The 20,547-nt window shown below is 46.7% G+C and overlaps 8 protein-coding genes across 8 annotated transcripts; 4 read left to right on the plus strand and 4 right to left on the minus strand.

Moving 5' to 3' along the window:
• Positions 1 to 1,355: 1,355 nt before the first annotated feature.
• Positions 1,356 to 1,892, plus strand: N7509_011385 (uncharacterized protein; the record flags this gene model as incomplete). The annotated part of the gene is made up of 1 exon (XM_056636022.1): positions 1,356 to 1,892. One exon carries the CDS (start codon positions 1,356 to 1,358, stop codon positions 1,890 to 1,892), a length of 537 nt encoding a protein of 178 aa, XP_056486642.1.
• Positions 1,893 to 2,094: 202 nt separating this feature from the next.
• On the minus strand, positions 2,095 to 4,037 carry N7509_011386 (uncharacterized protein; the record flags this gene model as incomplete). The annotated part of the gene is made up of 3 exons (XM_056636023.1): positions 2,095 to 3,654; positions 3,715 to 3,879; positions 3,942 to 4,037. The coding sequence occupies 3 exons, from the start codon at positions 4,035 to 4,037 to the stop codon at positions 2,095 to 2,097; spliced, it is 1,821 nt and encodes a 606-aa protein (XP_056486643.1).
• A 1,342-nt stretch (positions 4,038 to 5,379) lies between these two features.
• Positions 5,380 to 6,918, minus strand: N7509_011387 (general substrate transporter; the record flags this gene model as incomplete). Its single annotated transcript, XM_056636024.1, has 1 exon — positions 5,380 to 6,918. One exon carries the CDS (start codon positions 6,916 to 6,918, stop codon positions 5,380 to 5,382), a length of 1,539 nt encoding a protein of 512 aa, XP_056486644.1.
• A 700-nt stretch (positions 6,919 to 7,618) lies between these two features.
• N7509_011388 (D-mandelate dehydrogenase-like dehydrogenase) lies at positions 7,619 to 8,778 on the plus strand (the record flags this gene model as incomplete). Its single annotated transcript, XM_056636025.1, has 3 exons — positions 7,619 to 7,807; positions 7,904 to 7,979; positions 8,045 to 8,778. The coding sequence occupies 3 exons, from the start codon at positions 7,619 to 7,621 to the stop codon at positions 8,776 to 8,778; spliced, it is 999 nt and encodes a 332-aa protein (XP_056486645.1).
• A 596-nt stretch (positions 8,779 to 9,374) lies between these two features.
• On the plus strand, positions 9,375 to 10,599 carry N7509_011389 (malate dehydrogenase; the record flags this gene model as incomplete). Its single annotated transcript, XM_056636026.1, has 5 exons — positions 9,375 to 9,443; positions 9,508 to 9,706; positions 9,771 to 9,781; positions 9,847 to 10,192; positions 10,247 to 10,599. 5 exons carry the CDS (start codon positions 9,375 to 9,377, stop codon positions 10,597 to 10,599), a joined length of 978 nt encoding a protein of 325 aa, XP_056486646.1.
• A 1,948-nt stretch (positions 10,600 to 12,547) lies between these two features.
• On the plus strand, positions 12,548 to 14,075 carry N7509_011390 (DUF2855 family protein; the record flags this gene model as incomplete). The annotated part of the gene is made up of 4 exons (XM_056636027.1): positions 12,548 to 12,723; positions 12,855 to 13,065; positions 13,171 to 13,695; positions 13,779 to 14,075. 4 exons carry the CDS (start codon positions 12,548 to 12,550, stop codon positions 14,073 to 14,075), a joined length of 1,209 nt encoding a protein of 402 aa, XP_056486647.1.
• Positions 14,076 to 14,625: 550 nt separating this feature from the next.
• On the minus strand, positions 14,626 to 16,150 carry N7509_011391 (FAD-dependent oxidoreductase; the record flags this gene model as incomplete). Its single annotated transcript, XM_056636028.1, has 4 exons — positions 14,626 to 14,755; positions 14,812 to 14,890; positions 14,962 to 15,685; positions 15,740 to 16,150. The coding sequence occupies 4 exons, from the start codon at positions 16,148 to 16,150 to the stop codon at positions 14,626 to 14,628; spliced, it is 1,344 nt and encodes a 447-aa protein (XP_056486648.1).
• Positions 16,151 to 16,618: 468 nt separating this feature from the next.
• Positions 16,619 to 18,883, minus strand: N7509_011392 (Zn(II)2Cys6 transcription factor; the record flags this gene model as incomplete). Its single annotated transcript, XM_056636029.1, has 5 exons — positions 16,619 to 17,090; positions 17,146 to 17,733; positions 17,783 to 18,168; positions 18,229 to 18,434; positions 18,502 to 18,883. 5 exons carry the CDS (start codon positions 18,881 to 18,883, stop codon positions 16,619 to 16,621), a joined length of 2,034 nt encoding a protein of 677 aa, XP_056486649.1.
• Between the last annotated feature and the right edge of the window lie 1,664 nt (positions 18,884 to 20,547).

The raw sequence follows: 20,547 nt of genomic DNA on the forward strand, positions 1-20,547 counted from the left end.
CACTAAACTAGTAATCTGGAAGCCAGATAGTAGCCCATTTCTCCTTCTTTTTGGACCCTTCCAGGCATTCAGTAGGTTCCAAGAGATATATGAATGGATTGACCTGCGTCTACTAGCTCGGCTGTATCTCGGCTCTTTGTGGCCGGTTGCAGTCTTACTCCGGAATTATAGGATGAACTGGTCAGATTATACCACTTCGCCAGCCGGTATAATTCCTCGTATTGTGCAGCGAGGCACTCAGTGTTTTTTTCTCCCACCAATAATAATCGAGCCTCTGATAGAAATAGCCTTACGTCGTTAGCCCAGAACTTCTAGTGCCGTCTCGCCACGCCACTGCTTCACCAATACTAGCAGCCCGCTTGGTAAAGTTCAATCATGCCAAATCAATCTTTGAGGCACTAGTCCTGACTCAGAGACCAAAAACGCGCGCAGTGCCATTTCCTTTCTTTTGTTTCGATTCTTCGCCGGTTTCAATCTACCTGCTCTCTAGGATGACTTTTGACAAATAGGTTTTCTTGAAACATGGGGTTACCAGATTCTACACCTGCCGATTAATTACTTATCTCCTTATCGGATCAGGGTCATTGCCCATATGCCATCATGAACACGTATTTCACAATATACAACTATCATAAGCTGTACAACAAAAGCATACTACCCCATTACTTTATAGTATTAGCGGTTGTGTAACAAAAACAGGAACCTTTATAACTTGGTAGGGGATAGGGCTATCAAACGAACTCCAAGGTTGAATTCCCCGCATATTTCTCCTATTTCTACTTTATAGGAATGTATCTCACTCTAAATAAAGACCGCCTAATTTTCCTGTATTACATGATTCTCACCCTATCACTAGTCTTGTACTCCGACTAATATACTATTTCCTTTGCCTCGATTTAGTCCAGGTGAGCATGACCACAACTAACCTAATATTAATAGCATCGTGCAAAAATGCCAGAAACTAGATGTTTTTCAGATACCCAGGTCAATGGTTTGGATGGGTAGCAATGTTGGAAATTCCACTTTGCTACAATTTGAAGCGAGGTTCGAATAGTATGTTTCATCCATATGAAGCTCCAGGAGCCGCACCCTCGTGGTCTGTATATGGTTTTAGGGTTTTCATATGGTTGCATCACTTGAGAAGATTACTCTTTCTAGCACGATAGAAACCCAATATCTCACACTGATAGAATCCAAAATTGGCCGTGAAGTACTACATAAATGAGGCCGGCGACTGGCAAGCCTTCAAGTTAGATCGAAATCAATCCGTCGCAAACATTCCCATACTACTCAAATACATCCATCTCATAGCATTCTATACATCCAATTCACGCCCAATAACCCATTTCACCAAAATGTATTTCAATTCCAACTTGTCTCTTCTCATTCTTCTCCCCCTCGTTCCAGCAGATGGGATTTGTCCGGGTTATAACTATGCCTTCTTCAACGGTGGAAACAAGTGGTTCTACACAGCGGATGATTCTTGCACAATAGTCGCGACAGGATATTGCGATAACATCTGCGATTGTTATGAGTGGGGCTGTGGTCCTGCCGGATCAGTCGACAAGCTCAGGGTCAATGGCCTCTGGTATTACTGCCGCGCCGATATCGCCCCGGGTACCTGTGGTTGGACAGGTAACCAAATCGCCAATCGCTCACCCGAGAGTTGTTGTCGTAATGACGGCAGGTTAAACCTCGAGGAAGGCCTGATTTCCAAACGCCATGCCGACGCCATTATGGCGACCAACGCGCTTCTCGAAGGCCACGAAGAGGAATATGAAAATGCCGAGAGACACGGCCATGATTTGGCGAGGTTGCGACGCCGACAATTGAGCGAAGTAGAAAAGTATACGAAGCGAGAGGAAGAGGCTGCCAAGCTGGGTGATGATTAGAGCTATCGCAGTCTTGATGCTTGTTTGAATGAGGAATTCTATTGCATGAAAGAGATGGAACCTCGTCGAGAGACAGGGTGTGACCTTTTATACTCACTGTTAAATCTTCCTCCTGTTAGGAAAAAAACGTCATTGACGTGTATACAAAGATAGATAATAAATACAGACTAAAAGAGAAAATCAACAGCGAGAATTCGGGAATCTACTCTTTTTCTTTCCAAGATCTAGACTCGTCGTCTCGACTCTCAAGATCCTCAACATCTTCCGTCCATACTCGTACATAGCCCTGTGAGATCACCTTTGAAAAACTCATGACGATAAGCCGCGCAAGAAATCTTCGATATATCATCACAGTCGCGAATACAGCACTGGCGACAAATCCCGCGAAGAAAAAAAGAACAGATTCCCGAACCTGATTGTGAATTTGTGGTAGTCCCGTCACCGTTTTTTCATACAGTGCTTCGGGATTATCTGGTCGGGGCAATGGCGCTGTTGCAGCCCAGTACTCCGGAGGGGTAGTTCGGGCGTCAGGAGATGCTCCCAAAACCACTAGATTCGCGTCTAGTGCCTCGACTGATACCCAATCCATATATCCCGGAGCAATGAAAGCCGTCTCAAATCCCTTCTTTGGAACACTACCAATCACATATTTTGCACTTGTGGAGCTATTCCGGGCATAAAATCGCCAATGCTCAATATCGGTTGCGCCGTTCCAGCTAACATGGAAGACAGTTGAGAGCTCAGAGCCATTGACACCGTAAGTTTCTGACAGAAGTGTTGGCGGATAGGTGGGGCGGCCAATCCAGGGGAATTTGTATGAGCGATATGAATCGTGTCTATCGGAGGCAAATCGGGCCTCCAATAAAAGTCTACCATCGTTGGAAAATTCAGTCATATAGCCATCCCAGGACCACCCCATTAGTGCATTTCCATTGGGAAGGGCTTGCATGTTTCCTCGACGATCACTAATACCCCCGTCTGGACGCACAAACCGTTGCAAAAGCGTCGCTTTCATCTTCTGGAGGTCAAGTTGGACATACAGAGCGGACGAGACCGTCTCTCGCACATCAGTGTCAATTGCCCCGTTATTGAAAAGGGAAAGTGTCATATGGGTCGAGTTAACAGCAACGAATCGAGCATTGTGCTGACCATAAAAGTCAAAGTCCTTCTTGAAATTGTTTCTCTTTCCACCCAGGCGCCACATAATGTGGCCATCCTTGCCGGAGACCAAATAAATCGCGCTGGTGTGTCGCGCGGAAATTAAATAATCCCCATTGTCATTCTTGTCAACAGAATTCATATGCATATAATCCCCGGAGGGATGCTCATCTTCTGCCAGGGTGACGTAACTTTCGTCGAGTTGGACACGGTTGTTGCTTCTCCAGTCAAATATCTGTTCCCCGGTAAGGAGATTCGTCTCGGTAAAACCACTGCTCCAAACTCCCCACTCATCGTCCGGCCGGCCCAGCTCGTTCAGTTTGATTGTCTCGAGTCTGGTTTGAATCTGCAAAACGTTGGGCGAGTATTTCACATTGAACTCGTGAGTGTCGACCACATTCGCAGGAATAGTTAAAATCTTTTTGGGTTGATAACGGTTATCATATATCGCGGTTAGGCCAGGAGATAGCATGTCATCTGGCGTGTGCCATCGCATCCAAGACAAATGCGGTTGTAGTTTCCCGGTTGCATCTGGGAGATCGATTCGCCGAAAGTCATATACATTCAGGTTTTCGAATTCGGCAGAACCGGACCACACAAGGACCTAATCGGATGTTTAGTATCGGCCACGTATATAATAGCCCTAGGATTTGGGATTACAAACCCCATCTTGATCAAATATATGAGGTCCAATCTGGTATGGGACCCACTGGTTTGTCGACTTATCACCACCGTGTGACCAATAGGGCGCGGTGAACCAATATCCTGGGGCAACGGCAGATCGGTCATGATAGGTAATATTCCATTTTATGATACGATGCTTCGGGAGCTTGAGAATTGTCAGAAAATGCGAGTTCGTCAGGCCCATATCAAGAAGTAAATAAGACTGACAGTGCGGTATTGAATGTAATCGTTATCGTTCGATTGAAATGCTGTCTGTGCAACAACACGATAAATAAAGAGGCCAATCGACAGCCAGTGGGGCATCTTGTTGCGAAATTCGAAAAGGAGTGTCAACGAAAGAGTGTTCTGTCGGTCGGTGTGCAAGATGTCGAGAATGATTGGATTTAAAGAGCGGAGTGAATGAAATTATTAAAGTGAGTAATAATGTTGGCGTAGAAAACAATGCGGCACGAGGGTCTCAGAAGCGTGGCGAAACAAGGTTCTGTTCGGCCTTTATAGGAATATCTCCTTGTCATGGAAAGCGAAACCTCGGAGGATCCGCCACAATCCGATCGATTGAGGCTGATGGCTCATACGGCGTAGTCCGTACGTCTGAATCCGATTCTGCTGTTTTAACCCTATGGGACTAGATTTGTTCGATTACTCTTAATAAAGACAAGCTAAATGGCCGGCCTGTTGCACGCCCCGCTATTTTTACCTTAGTAGAGATAAACTTACAGGTCAGCTACAGAATGGGCGAATAGCCATCGAGAGTTCGATTGCTAATTTGCCCATTCAGATAGCAAAGTTCTAGGTCGTAGTTCGCGGCGAATAATTGTGGAGCTGGTGGTTTGCGGATAGCTGAACCGAGGGGAATAGGCACAGCCGATTCGCTAGATCGTGAGTATAGTCCAGGAACCAAAACCCGAAGGTCCGAAGGTGGACCCTGGACGGCTACGATCGCTACCTTTTGAAAAGCAAATTGTGTTTTGTAGACCAGTACTCCGTAGCGCTGACAATTATCATTGACGTTTACGGTACTCCATAAGCGCAGGGTCAGTAATTGTATATAGGGTATTTTAGAGTGATGTTGCAAAGGTTTCCAAGCCCTTGTTGACTGGCGTGGTCTCCGCCTCCCTGAGGTGGACTACTAGTAGCTACCAAAGATAGAATAGATTGGATACTTTATTCCATCTTAAGTAGCTACTAGTCTAAATTAGATTGGAAGCAGTCAAAAATAGTGGGCAATAGGAGGTTACAAACTTTTGCAATACCACTGTAAAATAATAGTACATCTGTATACAACTACTGACCACCCTGCGCTTATGGAGCGCCGTAAACGGAAAAGAATCAACAGCAACTAGTACTAGAGAACAAATTTCAGGAAATGAGCCACCCGCCACACGAGGCTTACAAGGTTTACTTGAGAGTACTTTGAAGGAACCTCTATTGTAGAGTAGGACAAGGGCTATAATTTGGTCTCCTCTAATTTTTATTAAGATAGTAGTATGTATTGATATCGATAATAATGGTCAAATATAGCGCTAGCAGAGTACCAATGGTTGATTAATTTCCCCCTGGTGTAGTCAACGGACAGCAGAGACTACAGCTGTCCGATGGTTCCCGACTAATTTCTGAAAACAAATCATCCTAGACTAGGAGCCTCCTAAACCTTCTCGATGTGTGAAACAGATGTCTTCAAGGTAGCCGATACCCCGAGTTCTCCTGGACTTAGCACGCGGGTATATTTAGGCACTTGCCACCAGTGATCCGGATCCGAGAACAACTCATCCATTTCCTCTAGTGAACGATGATTGGTCTCGGGGAAGAAAAGATAGACCATTCCAGCAGCGCTGACACCAACAACGGCGTAAACAATATAGTACCGCCATTTGATCGTGACGAATGCAATTGGGGTAATTTCAACTATAACAAAATTGAATAACCAATGCGTAGCAGTTCCGATAGCCGCAAGATGAATACGCAAGTCTTGAGGCGCAATCTCTGCACCGTAAAGAAAGTTGGCACCTAGAAATCCAAGTGGAAAGAAAGCCATGAAGCAAAACAGGAAAAAGGTGGCTCCAACAGAGGCACCAAGAGTGTATCGGTGGCCAATAGCCCAGACGCATCCAGCCAGAGCAGCCATTGACAGACCCATTCCGAGACAAGCGGAAATAAATAGAGGCTTCCGACCAAAGCGATCCACTGATACGTAAGCAAAAATGGCGGCAAATATTTTCCAAGTCAGGACGCCTGCATTGAGCAACGCTGCTTTTTTTTCTTCTAGGCCGAGAGACTCCTTGAAGATTGTGGACCCATAATAAGAGATCACATTTGCACCAGTCATCTGAGCGCAAAAGTTAATGCCGATAGCAAGGCACATGCGGTAGAAAAGTCTCTGGCTCCCGGGTTTGAAGAGATCAATAAATCCACGCTCAGATTGGGAGCCTTGACGAAGCAAGCTAGAGATATTGTCGATTTGTATACGAATTTCTGCTTCGGTGACGGTATCATCTGTGGATAGGTCCCACATAGCATCATGGGCGTCCTCCAGTCGACCCTTGCTGATCAGCCAGCGAGGTGACTCGGGGAAAAAAGGAGCAAAGGTGATAATCATCAAAGTGAACAGAATTGGCAAGGCCAGGGGAAAGCGCCAAGCGACCTCGTTGTTTTGAATAAACGAGAATCCGACATTAACCCAACCGGCGGCAGCTATTCCAGATGAAATGAAGATGCCTATTATAACAACATTCTTGCCGCGGCTCTTAGGTGCAGTGCATTCACTCTGCCACACGGGCACTACAGCATTGACACCACCATTTCCAAATCCAGAGATGATACGTCCCACCACAAGCTGACTGATGCTGAATGAAGAACACTGGATTATTAGACCGAGAGCTGCGATAGCGGCCGCAGTGATGAGAGACTTGCGACGTCCAATCCTGTTTCCAATCTGCGTGATGCCAAGAGCCCCAATCAAACATCCGATGGTATAAATGGCGACGACTGTTCCCTGAGCCTTAGCGTTATTGGCCTTGACAACCCCGGTGACGTTGGCGGTATCGATTTCTGGGAAGTATTTGTTGAAAGAGGGATAGTTGAGAAGGCCACCGATATTTGACTGGTTGTAGCCGAATAATAAGAAGGAAGGTACGACTATGAGACATACACGGGCTCTGGCTAGCCCGGTACCCTTGAGGCCCATTTTAATATGTCGTTTGCCTTTTTGTTGAATAGGAGAGTTTTTGGAAGTGTTTCCTCTGGAGGTTGATAATAGGGAGAATAAAAGGAGATCGCCGAGCTAAAATCAAGAAAGACCAGCAGTGTTAATATGACGGGCCGAGATAACTCGAAGTGAATAAAGAAAGATTTCTGAGACAGACAAATAAGCAAAAATAAATCTTTGGGGTTTATAAAGGACTACGGACTCTATGAAGGTCGCCTCGAATGCCTCGTTTCGCGCTTTGACCGCGATAATGCGGGAGTGTGTGCCCACTTCCCCATGCAATGAGTTGCTAAGCATCAAGCCGTCCACTTTCTTCCCCGTGCTGCATTTCCTTCTATTACTCCCGCAGAAATAGTTTGCGGGGAAATAGAATCAGGATTCAGCATAACGTCCACCACTCACAGACTCCTCGGTTAAACCATTCGGATGATTCTTGGGTTTTACCTATATGCCCGGCGTGACGTTTAGGCGGAAGTTCTCCCGCAATCAATGACCAATGTTATCCCCACATTTCTATACTATGTTTGCCGGAATACAAAGTAATGGAAGCACCAAAGTGGGTACGAGGGGAAAATCCGCAATCCTCTTCGGGCTGTGATTAAATACCCCGGGGCTCCCGAGACTGCGCTTGAGTGCAAATTTAGTACATGCTGCATGACCTCGATATCAAATCAACCAAATGACATCTTCTAAGCCATTCGTTCTATTCTTTAACCCAGTGAGACATGCTGGTAGCTTCTATGCGAAGCTTCAGGATGTTGCTCACACGGAAGTGGTTACAAGTAAGAGCAGGGATGAATTCTTCAGGGATGTCCGAGACAAGTATAAAAACATTTTTGCTATCTACCGAACTTCTGCTAGTGGCGCAGTAAGTATTGACGACCCGAATAGTATTAAATAACGCGTTTATCTTGTTATCTGCTTTGATACTCAATGGAATATACTAAAATATGCGTGGACATAGGTCGCGGGCAAATTTGATAAGGAATTCATCGATCAATTGCCGCCAAGCTGCAAATACATCTGTCACAATGGAGCTGGTATGTCATCCCATGGCTCTGAGTATTGACCAAACTTGAACTCATTTCGACTAATGCTTTGAAAGGATACGACCCGATTGATACGAATGCATGCACAGAAAAGGGAATTATTGTGACCAATGCCCCCGATCCTGTCACGGATGCAACCGCCGATCTAGCCATTTTTCTTTTACTCGGCGCCTTGCGACAACTGAATCCTTCGCTCTTAGCGCTCCGCGCGGGGAGTTTCAAGAGTGGTCTTGACTTCGGCCATGACCCCCAGGGGAAAACTCTGGGTATTCTTGGCATGGGTCGAATCGGCCGTGCCATCAAATCACGGTGTGATCCCTTCGGCTTGAAAACAGTATACCACAATCGCAATCCTCTTTCGGCTGAACGGGCCGCGGGAGCTGAGTATGTGACTTTCGAGAAGCTTCTCCAGGAGAGTGACATCATTAGCGTCAATGTGCCATTGAACGCAAGCACCAAGTACTTGATTGACGCAGCGGAAATCGCCAGAATGAAACCTGGCGTAGTTATCATCAACACTGCTCGTGGGCCTGTTATTAACGAAGCCGCAATGGCCGATGCACTGGAACGCAATCACATCGGTGCTGTTGGCTTGGATGTCTATGAAAGAGAGCCAGAAATTAATGAGAAGCTCCTGAAACAACCACGCGCTCTCATGGTCCCCCACATGGGAACTCACACAACCGAGACACTAGCGAAGATGGAGACATGGGCGATGGAGAATGCAAGGCGAGCCATTGCTGGGGAGCCACTCTTGTCTCCTGTTCCTGAGCACCAAGGTCATTGCTAAACTGCAACCAGGCATATTAAGTCTCTCATATCCCTTTTCTTCTGCCATATATCATAGAATTAGACTATATTATTTGATTCTTTCAATGATTTTCTCTTAAAACATTTTTTCTTTTACTTTATAATAAATGATATCACTATCCTTTCACAAAAAAGATTTATATTGGATTACTACCTAAAAGACCTGCTATCCACATCTAAGTTTTCCCTTGCCGATGGGTCGGCCTTTGATAAGTATTCGTATATCAATCTCTCCTTTGTCTCCATGATTTCCACTATCGTAATCATTTCTACCGGGCGGGAGGGGAAGGAAGGACGAACGAAATCCAGGCTATTCTATTTCTCGGCGCGAGAGGAATGGCAAAGCGGGACGACGGAAACAGTTGCGGCTGATCTTTAAGCCGCAATATTAACTTCACGAGGGCATTCGCGCAGTGCAGAAGTGGGGCAGATGAAGGTGCCCATGAATCAGTTACATAGCAGCTCGAAATCCAAAGTCTTAAAAAGCCTTGCAGTATACCTAAATATCTTGGAAACGAACAATTCATTTTTCTACTTCACATTTTCCGGAAAGGGCTGCTTTTATCAGTAATCATTATGGTGAAGATTGCACTCATCGGGGCTGCTGGCCAGATTGGTACTCCTCTGAGTCTTCTGTGCAAAACGGTCAGTACTATCCGAGAAAGACGTGTTTATAAACCATCGAAATCTTGCTGAAGGTTCTTTCAAGAGTGATCTCTTCGATGAGATTTCCCTGTACGACCTGGTCCATGTCCCTGGTATTGCGACCGATTTGATGCACATTGACACAAGGGCCAAAGTCAATGGGTATCTTGCCGAGGATTCTGGGCTTAAGAAGGCTCTCACAGCTGCGGATGTTGTGGTTGTCACTGCTGGTATTGCTAGAAAGCCAGGTATGACAAGAGATGGTAGGTATTAAAGCAAGACACATAATTTTCTAAGTTCACCATGCTGATTGATACCCGAATTTAGATTTGTTCAAGGTAGATCATATATTCAACACTTGACAATATGCGCAGTGAAAATCAACTAGCTAACTCCTCCAAAGACCAATGCTAGCATTATCCGCGATATTTTCACCGAGGTTGCTGCAACATGCCCTAGCGCAACATACTGTGTCGTTACAAACCCAGTCAACTCGACTCTTCCCATCGCAGCTGAAACTTTGAAGAAGGCCGGTGTTTTCGAGCCCACGCGCCTCTTTGGTGTTACCACTTTGGATGTTGTTCGTGCTTCTACTTTTGCTGCACATGCTCTTGGCAATGGTGCCAGTCCCAGGGATTTTAAGGTCCCTGTGATTGGTGGTCACAGCGGAGCCACGATCCTGCCCCTCTATAGCCAGGCTGAGCCCCCAGTGAACCTGAGTGAAGAAGCACTGGCAGGTGTCATAAATCGTAAGTATATGTCAAATTTGCCACCAAAAAAGACGATCCTGACTGGTCAAATAGGTGTGCAGTTTGGTGGTGATGAAATCGTCAAAAGCAAGCAAGGCGCTGGCAGTGCAACCACATGCATGGCATATGCCGGCTTCCGCTTTGTTAAGGCAATATTGGAAGCTAAAAATGGCCAGTCCGTGATAGAAGAGGCATATGTATACTTGCCAGGTATTTCCGGCGGTAAGGAGATCGCTACTAAGCTTGGTGTTGACTTCTTCGCTGTCAAGATTGAGCTCGGCAAGGCGGGCGCATTAAAGGCATTGCCTATTGGTAAGATCTCCGATAATGAGGCCAGGCTTCTTGGTGTCGCCATCGATGACTTGAAAAAGAATATCGCTACGGGATTAGCATTTATGTCAACATGACACTCGGAATATTTCGAATTAGAGCCGGCTTTTACCCCGAAATAGTACTATGAGTAACTAGATGAATACACTCCCATATTTACAGTAATCTTGGAAACCGGTATAACCACCTAGTGCACTCTTAAATTGTTTCTCGAAGCCCGATGCCAAGGCTCTGGTATGTGCTAAGAACCATTGCGGAATATTAATATTCCATTATACTAGGTATCCTTCAAAGAGAAAAAGTAACTTTAGATAAGATTTCGGGTTTGGCCCAGGGCTATCTCCGTTGGAAACAATCAAAGATTGTAAGTGGTGAGACCTATTTCCGAAATGACCGTGTACGATTAAAGATTCTTGGTCTTTTTTTCACTACAATAACTCGGGATGAATGTAAGTAAACACGCAAAATTGGGGAGAAGAATAAGAAGAAGATAGGTCTTCGTACCACTGCGACTGACCCGCTTGCGTTGCGGGTTGCCATCGTGTTTGTCCATTCCAATAGTTACGCGCGCAGTCAAAGAACAGCCATAAACCTTCCAGTTCCATGCGGGTCCTCGGTATGCAACACAAGAATTCCGGGTTGTAGTGTGATAACATCGGGATGTAATCCAAACTCTCGGAGTATAAGTATAGAGTATCGAGGTGGAATAAGTGGCATCAGTGGTTCCTTTCGCCATATGATTAATTTACTGATATTGATGCATCCCTATCGGGGGATAATTCCAGACTCCCGGGGCATAGTTTGTTGAGATTCGAGGCCTATGTGTGTAAGCCAAGGCATAATTAATGAACTTTGCTAGCAAAGCTAATTATCGCACAAGCAACTATATTAAGCCGCTATCTACCCTTTCCACTTTGTTCTGACATCAAAATTCAGATTTCGATCCCAAAATGTTACGATGAAGTGATGTTTTGCTCTTTCAGCAATTTTCGCTCTCAGTGGCGCCTACGGAAGCCCAGTAGGATCAACCTGCCACGCACTCGCGAAGCTCTTCACCGATCTAAACAGTACCGCCATTTACTTCCGCAATATCAGCCCCAGTCTGTCAGAAATCAGAGTAAATGAAGCCAATGAAGCTCCTGGAGTTCATTCAAGCAATCCCAACACTGCCCATCAGTTAGCGCAAGGATTGACATACATACAAGAGATCCTGGAAGACATCACTTATATGAATACCAGCTCGCGGCTAGAGTCATTTGTCATTCCTAAACTCCAGAGGTAATTAAAAGAGCGAATCGATTCACTAGCTTCAGTATCTGTAACGGGGAAAATGAACAATGGAGTGCAGGCTACTATAAACTCGCTTTCGAAATCTCTAGATCGTGCAGTTTAAGACCTTCAACGACAGCCACTGGACACATATATGTGGTGACAATAGCCTCTGGAAGCGAAACCCGGTGAAAGATGCTGCACAGAATAATCTCATCTGCGATGTTCTTCAAATTCTTTTCTACATTACTTACTATGGTCTCAGTAACTTGAATGGCTCTGGGTATCTTATTTACGAAGTGAGCATCGTGTTTGGGTGTCATCTAGCTTTTTTTTTGAAAAGCGTTCGGGTCCTTAGTAAAATTTCTTATGGGAAATTTTCTAATTTCCAGGAATCAGAGCTACACCCTGCAGTCTGTAATGAGACTACTAGTATTTAAATTCATAAGCTGGAGTTAATTAGGTACGATGGGGGCCGAGAGCGATGGTCCTGTTCAAAGTATATATTTAGATCAGCACGAATCCTTCCATCGTTTAAAAGCCATGTCGGGATTGTAGGATCTACCCAAGCGAGCCAAAAATCATTCAGTTCGGGGGCCGATACTATACACTATCGAGTTCATAGCAGCCAGCCATACCCAATAAGGCGAAAGGGGCCAAAAAGGAAGTTGGTGCCTACACGAATCATTTATAATCAGCAAGCCTCCCCGCACTCCTGAGCAACTTCAAATATTCTGACTGCCAGCCGAACACAAGATGAAAGTCCACGTTGTGTCAAAGGTAGACAACAATTTACACGCAGTCACAAGAATCGATCAATCATCCCATGAGCAAAATATCCTCCTTGGTTCAAGTGTGCGCGTTCAGCCACTGCTCATCACCCTCAGTTCGAACAATCTCAGTTATGCCCGTGGCGGGAACCTACTACACTGGTGCGAACCCTCCTCTCGATTTTCTTTGTTTATCTTGCATTCTTGCCCATTTATTCTTCATAATTGTGATACAATTATAATTTACCTTATTGAGGACTTGCTCTCTCATTCATGAACTAATGGGCATGCAGGTGGGATACCTATCCTGTCCCTGCAGAACTTCCCCAGCCATACAACGACCAAAAGTCCTGGGGCATCGTCCCAGCATGGGGCTACGGCGTAGTCGTAGAATCAACAACAAATATCACCCCAGGAACTATCCTATGGGGGTTTTGGCCGACCGCAAGCATGACCGTCACGCTCAAACTCGAACCATGTGAGCCAAGGGGTTTCTGGTCCGAGGTTAGCGAGTCCCGACAGCGGCTCATGACAATCTATAACAGCTACTCAGAGGAACGCAAGATTGAAATTCCCGAGTCTATATCCGAGACGAGAGACTGGACTTAGCTCTCGTCCCTCATTGATAAAGATACCCTGAAGCGTTTGTCGTGGATATCGGTCTTCCGTCCTACCTGGCAAACAGGATATCTCCTCAGTCGCCACACGTTTACTTCGAACCCGACAGTCCGCCCACCGACTCATCCTTTGGGTATCAATCTCCCCTGGACAGAAACGGACGCGGATATTTCTGCCGCTGTCGTTGTCAGTCTCGCTGCGTCGAGCAAGACTGCCCGCTCATTTGCGTATCACTTGCTCCGCAGAAATGCTGTGAAGGAAGGACCTGTGGGTTTGCTCCAGGTGTCACGGAGACCAGAGTTGTTGGAGTCCGTTCCCGGAAAGCTAGGTACAGATATTCCTGCAAAGTCTATGGGATATGACCAGGTGGGTGATTCAGTGGAGTGGATTGGTGAATTGCGACCGAAGAAGGTTGTAGTTGTTGATTTTGGCGGACGAGGCGGGGCGCTTGCGCAATTGATTGAGGGTATCCGTGGCCATTCGGTTCTTACTGAAGTCAAAACGTCGATTATCCAGGTTGGTTCAGAGCAAAAGGTCATTCATTAGAAAAAAAATCATCACCCTTGAAGATAAATATTCGAGACTTACCTTACGAGCAGGTTTATTCCGCCGATGAAATCACTGCAAATCGCGACTCTATGAAAACAATGGGCAAGGTCCAATTCAACACCTCTGCTGTCCGTGATGCTATCATTACACATACCACTGCGAAGAATTTCTACGATCAAGCCCAGATTTTATGGGACGATTGGATAAGCGTCAGTCATGACATCATGCCTGATGTTCAGTTAATGGTTGGCCATGGGGTCGTCGGCCATGAAGGTATTGAGACGGGATGGAGCAAGCTATGCCAAGGGATGGTAGGTGCTGGAGAGGGATTGGTGTATATTATGTAGGAAATGGCAGTGAAGTTGATAGATGATAGAGCGGTCAATTGTTGGTATATCAGACATAATTCCCATATGGCATTCTCTAGAGGCCATGGAACTTATTTCCTATTTTTGCATGTTTTTGATTCCCGCTACCATGCCATTTATTCTAGCTCGATAGTAGGCGATTTGGAGATACTAGAGAAGAAAGGGCAGGTTGAAGCAAGGAAAAGTGAGAAGATGGCTTAACTCACAAGCCATGGACATCACGGACCACGCCCTCGACCCGGTTGCAGATGACTCGCGAAACATTCTAGGGTGATCATGTCAGTAAGAATATTGAGCATGTGCCATCCACTCAAGAATTACGCCCATGAAACTAAATCGTGATGAGTTTCACCTGAAGGAAAGAGTTGGAAAAGTCAAAGACTTCGGCGCTCATCAAGTCCGAGTCCTTGGATTTAACAACACGGAGAATGATTTTCATACTTTTGTTGCACTAGTAAACTACCAGTAAGAATAGTTAAATACCTTGAACATTATACATCGAACACATCTCTTGTAATCTCTTGTACACTTAGTGAGCCCCAATTATGATTCCACTGGGCAATTCTAGCCCAATGGGCAATCCACAGATGAATTTCTCTGTATATAGGCCCCCGCGCTTAGCAGCAAGTTTCTCCTCAATATCCCGGTACATATCATATCTAATTAAAATGGTCAGAAATAGCTCAGGTCAATATATACTGATACAGCAACTCACGCATTCATCTCTTCAATAGTGAGGACCTTCTTTGGATCCTCGACCTTATAAGTGGGGGTATCTTTGTTCACAGAGAATCCTGGGAAGAAACAGGTTAGCTTATATGCCAAGGGTCACACAACAACATCACCCGACTTTCTAGCTACTCACCAATTCTTTCGTTGATATTATACGCTGCCTTGGCAGCTGCAGACTGTACCCGTGTAACACGAGGCAAACGAACCTCTTCGTACGCGGCAAGGGCCTGTGCAACATCTCCATTGAAATACTTTTTGTTGAACAGAATCCCCAACGCCGCCGCATCCTCAATAGCCATACACGCCCCTTGGCTCTGATGTGGCATCATGGGATGTCCCGCATCGCCCAGGAGACATACATTGCCCTGGTGGATATATGGGTACGGATCATGCACCCACAATCGCCATGGTTGAATTTCCTTGCCAATGGCAAGATGCTCAAGAACCTGACGATCAAGTTGAGGATATGGCTTGAGAAGATCCTCGACTGGAAGGGACTCAGCGCCCCAGGCTTGTGTTGTAAAGTCGCCCTGGTCGCGGGGGAAGAAACAGTAGTATGAAAGGAGTTTGCCGCCATTGCAGGGTGATAGGACAATCTTATCCCATTTGCCTTCTTGTCCGCCCCAGTATTCGAGAGCACTGTCTTGAGAATAATTGACAAGTCCGAGTTTTGCGGCCTCATCCGCGTCGACATTTGCGTGGAGGCAGCTAGAGTCTGATGGACGCTTCTCAGGACGAATCCCCAAAATTCCGCGAACGGCGGAGCCGATGCCGTCGGCGCCGATAATCAGATCGTGATGCACTATCTTGCCATTTTCAAAGGTGATTTTGTTCGACTTGAGATCGATATCGCGACACTGTATGATGTCAGTATAGAGGTCTCTCACATCTGGCATCTAAATTAATCCCACCTTGTGGTTCACCAATAACTTGGCCGGGATTCCTTCCCCCTCTTCTTCTAGAGCGGAATCCTTCAACATGGAGTGCATATATTGCCGGTGAAACATGTTGTACACATATCCCCAACGCTTCTCATAGTCATCCAGACTATACACACTAACCGGCTCACCAGTCTTCCAGTCCCGATTAATGAGTTTCTTCAAGACGACTGGATCACCCTTGGCAATATCCACCCCCCATTCATGCAGCCACCTAGTGCCATTCGCAGCACAGGAAACGGACGCACCAACTTCGCCGGCGAAATCAGAGCGTTCATAGATGATTACCTCATGACCAGCGCGCCGGAGGGCGATCGCCACTGACATACCGCCGATGCCTCCGCCCACCACTCCAACGTTGAGACGTTTCCAGCTTGTATTCATTTTTGCTGTGTGCTCTGTGTAGCTGAGAAGCTTTCGATTAATGAGATGGATTTGATATACTTAATTCGGGGTGCCCTTGTGACATTTATCTTGCCACATGGTGGTCTATGGGTTTGTCGGAAGAAGCACCTGGCGGATCGGGGTAGGCGGATCGCGCACCGCTTATCGCCGGGTGTGGACGGGGAGGAATGGGAATGTCACAGCCCCGGGATGTGGGGGGGGCAGGTGTTCAAGGTTCCAAGGCCATCATGGCTATTGGATGGATCTTTGTTACTGATAACTTCCGATCGGAATGAGTGGTTGATGATATGAGGCCCAGGCATCCCATGTGAATGCTTATGAATATAGAAAGATAAGCAGGAGGAGAACCCCGGGCCTGGGGAAGATACTATGCATTTTCATAAATTATTGCGAGAATTCCTAAGAAGGTAGTTTTTACAAGATGCATAGTTGCATGCTAAAGTGGTATTATAAAACGGATGACCCCGGCTCTGTAAATGGGAAGCTATCCCACAGTGGCAGCTCCATGCCCTCCCAATCCAGGAACGCTCCATCTATCACTGGTGGAGTCACTGGTCCATCCTCCTGCGGAATCCACGGGTAGAACGGACCGCCTGTGTTCAGTGGGGTCGCGTCGGTTCGGCTATCATCATTGCTCTGCATCCGTGGTGTCGACGGGCTCTCGTGCAAACTGAAGATCCGATTAACGTATCGACTGCGCCGCTGCCGCGCTTGAGCGGCTTGTCTTTGCCGCTGCTGTGTCACAGCGACCTCTAACATCGTCAGAATCTCGAGATAGTGGGCCGCCTGGGCAGATTGCTGAGCAAGCATCCGGAGAATAGATATAGCGCCTGCAAATGCACTGTCAATTTCGCTGTCGACATCGCCATGGCAGAACATGGAGAATCCAAGAACCAGTGCTGCCGCGAATACAAATGCCCTATTCTTGGTCAGTCACCATTTCATTCCTTTCGAATGTATAAGCGTGCACATACTTGAGAATCCCCATGTTCCGATGAAGTAATTCCGACTGGTGTACTTCTAAGCAGGTCTGTAGCATATAAATAGCCGAGTCGATACATGCAACTGCTAAGCGCGAATGCGCTGGGTTCTCTGGCGTATCTACCCCTGTCTGATTCGTGGAGAGACCATGATGAGCCCGGGCCAGCCGGGCGTTCAGGGTAGATATCAGAAATGGACGAGTGACGAGGATTACAGCAAAATGATAGAAGCAAGCTACATGCATATTGCCAATTATGCGCTCCTGCGCTGCACCGGAATCTTCAGTCTCGCACGGTGTGCGGAGCGAGTTTGGTAGCCGTTCACTCCAGTGGTTCAGCTTTTCCAAGAGGAAATCTGCAGTGTCAGTTGAGGCGGCTTTCTCGCTATACAATCTGCTGATTATTTCCTCTAGAATGAGGGATAACTGGTATGAAGCGACTAATCCAGTCTCGGCAGTTGCTCTTGGTATTCGACAAAGTTCGCTCCGATCCTCTGGGAGGAGAGCCGCCGTGGCCGCGGGTCGGCCGAGAATTGAACTCGCTAGGAGATCGATCACGCAGAGACTCATCCAGAGTCTTGATCTATATGGAATCAGTAACTTTTGCGATCTTACTCTTTTCATAACCATACCTTTCGTCCTTCTCGGTAAGACTCAAAGCCCCCGACGAGTCTGCATGGAGCCCAAGTGCTACAGCCGACCGGGCCGCTACGCCCAAGTACATAAAGGCTGCATTCCGACGACATGCCCCAAACATATAGAATGACATGAGTAGAAAAGCCCGCACCAGGTCCATGCTGGGGTCTTCAAGGAGATTTGCGAACGTCCTGCGTTGGCCGCGGGTAAAAAAGAAGCGCTCGAGTTGAACCGTCTCGGGCTCATTGGGACATGACTGGGCTCCGATGGCGATCATTAAGTCTCGAATCGCAGCTCGAGTTTTCTCCCGATCCGTTTGAGGGTCCGACGTATCTGCCAAAAGAGCCTCGGTGTTGCAGCCTAGATATATGAACCCGCTGGTCTATCTCACGTGTTAATTCGCAAGGGGAAGTCGTCTCCATTGTCGGGTTGGATCTCATACCACCGCATAGAAGACTTGAATGTACCGACGCTTGTCATCCAAGCTACAGCTGTCCTCATCAAAATTGGATGGATCATGGTGGGCCTTAGCCTCGAGCATATCCTCGCTTCTGAGGTTATGCGAAAACTGCGAGGGCCCGATATGTTGTGTGACGGTGTCTCGCAGGAGCTGGAGGAAAGAGATCGAAGCAGCTTTTCCAACATAAACTGTAATATGAAGTTAGACACTGTGAAGGTTTGCTTTTTCTCGGTCTATCTTCTCGGAGAACTATACCTCTCTCCCCTTGCAAATTGAGTAGCATACGAGCGTGCGTCCGATGGGTTGCCTCAGGCGACCGTGACCCAACCCCCAGGGCATGCTCCCGTTGCGGATCTGCGAAATCATTATGGGGCGATATGAGAGGAGTCTGGGGTTCGGCAGGCAAATTCTCCCAGTTTACATCCAGATTCTCAGCGACATTTACGCTAGCCGACGGTCGCGTGCGGACAGGCGAGTCGGGTATGGACTTGAATGGAATACAGGAACGGGCGCGACCTTTGTGAATGCAATTGGAGCAGGGAAAGCTGCCGCTGCATCGCTTCTTGGAAGCGCGGCACGCAGTACATGCAGTATTGGCGCGCAGGCGGTTTGCGGGGAGTACCTTTGGGCGGCCCATGATGCATGAAAGAATCTGGGGAAGCAGACCGAGTTGCAGAGAAGCGGAGAAGCGGAGAGGCGGGGGAAGGCGGGTGAGGGTGCGCGGGCCGACACCGGAGTACAGTCGACAATAACTAGTTAGTAAGTACTACAGAGTAGGTACAGTAGGTACAGTAAGGTACGGTTTACCTAAAGTATCTACTACTGACTGAGATCAACATTATTTCTCGGATTCTCTTTCCCAAGAATAGGGTCAATCTCTTTTATTACTAGTATTCTAGTAGAAGTTACTCCGTATTATAACTATACACGCTTCATCGGGAGTCCGGAGTCGGGAGTCCCAATTAAGCCTAGTGCCACGTACTCTATCACTCCGTAGGCCACCGGTAACTAGTGGGTCGTGTATATACTACAGGACTAGTTAGTTATATGAGATAAACCTAAACCCAGAATTACTCTCAGGTCTCCATATAGTCCCCTACTTAGAGCTGTCTAGTACATACGACCATAGGGTGTGGAGAACAGGGCTTCCCGTCCGCTCAGCCGTACTTAAGCCACACGCCGGCAGGTTAGTAGTATGGTGGGTGACCACATGCGAATCCCTGCTGTTGTATGTTTTTATTCTTGTTCACTCAATTTATTTTTGGTTCATTGGGACATTTGTCCTTGCCGCTTTACCCTTCAGCCCCTTCAGCGCTCCGTCCAGCAGACCCCATCGCTGTCCCTCTCGTAAGATGAATCCAAGTTGCAAGATCTGACTAAATGCAAGCCTTGAATCGGGATGCACAGCCACGCATATCCCTCAGCATCGGTCCCGTCAGGTGTATCGACATCGGATAGGCCGAGATCTTCATCAGGCCCAGGATCGAATCGGTATTGAAACTTCATATATTGATCCAAGTGTCTGTTAGGCTCTTGATCGAGCTGTATCATGGCTTGGAGCTTATAAGTGATTCTGTTCAAAGCTAAAATTGTTATATGATTCATCGCACCTAAAATAGTTGTCAGATATTGAGAATCATTCATAGAAAAATTCATAAAATGTAGATAGTGCTTGATACTCACGGGAGATTGGGGGTAGCAATATCCATGACGTTAGTGGTATGAGCCTTTGCTGAGGAAGTGTCGGCATGCCGAAAATGCTTCTTCAGCCTGAAAACCCAGCAGATAAGAATCTAGCACTCTAGAATACATCTTCCTTCATACTTCACCGATAAGGAGGAATCTGCGTGGGCAGTGGCTCAGTGCTGAAATTTTAAGAAAAATCGACTGAACACTGTAAACTAAGCCTAGCACCGAAACTTGTATTAAGTCTTGCGGACTTAAAACTGTCGGGGTTTCTCGCGTGCTCATACTGTATGCTCGGTGAGATTCCTCATGAGTGCCACATATTGGGGCTTGAGCTTTGAATTAAGGCGCTCATTTAGCACCTCAAAATGGATTCTGGAAGAATTATCTGAGGATTCTTCAACCTCAGAGATATGAGACCCGTAGTCTTCTGAGAATCGGAAGTATCTGAAATTCCAAAAAGACTATGTATACCATTATCAGTCCCTCAGCATGAGAACTGAGATACTGCTGTGAAATGGCTTTCACCATCGGTTTCTTTTATTGAAGTTTGCGACTGCAATCCGACCTATGACTTATTGTCGCCCGTTGAAGTGTTCGAGGTAACAGGCGCTA

The sequence above is a fragment of the Penicillium cosmopolitanum genome, assembly GCF_028827165.1.
Source record: "Penicillium cosmopolitanum strain IBT 29677 chromosome Unknown utg000009l:1.0-9042332.0:1.0-9050551.0, whole genome shotgun sequence".
Taxonomy (NCBI): Eukaryota; Fungi; Ascomycota; class Eurotiomycetes; order Eurotiales; family Aspergillaceae; genus Penicillium; species Penicillium cosmopolitanum.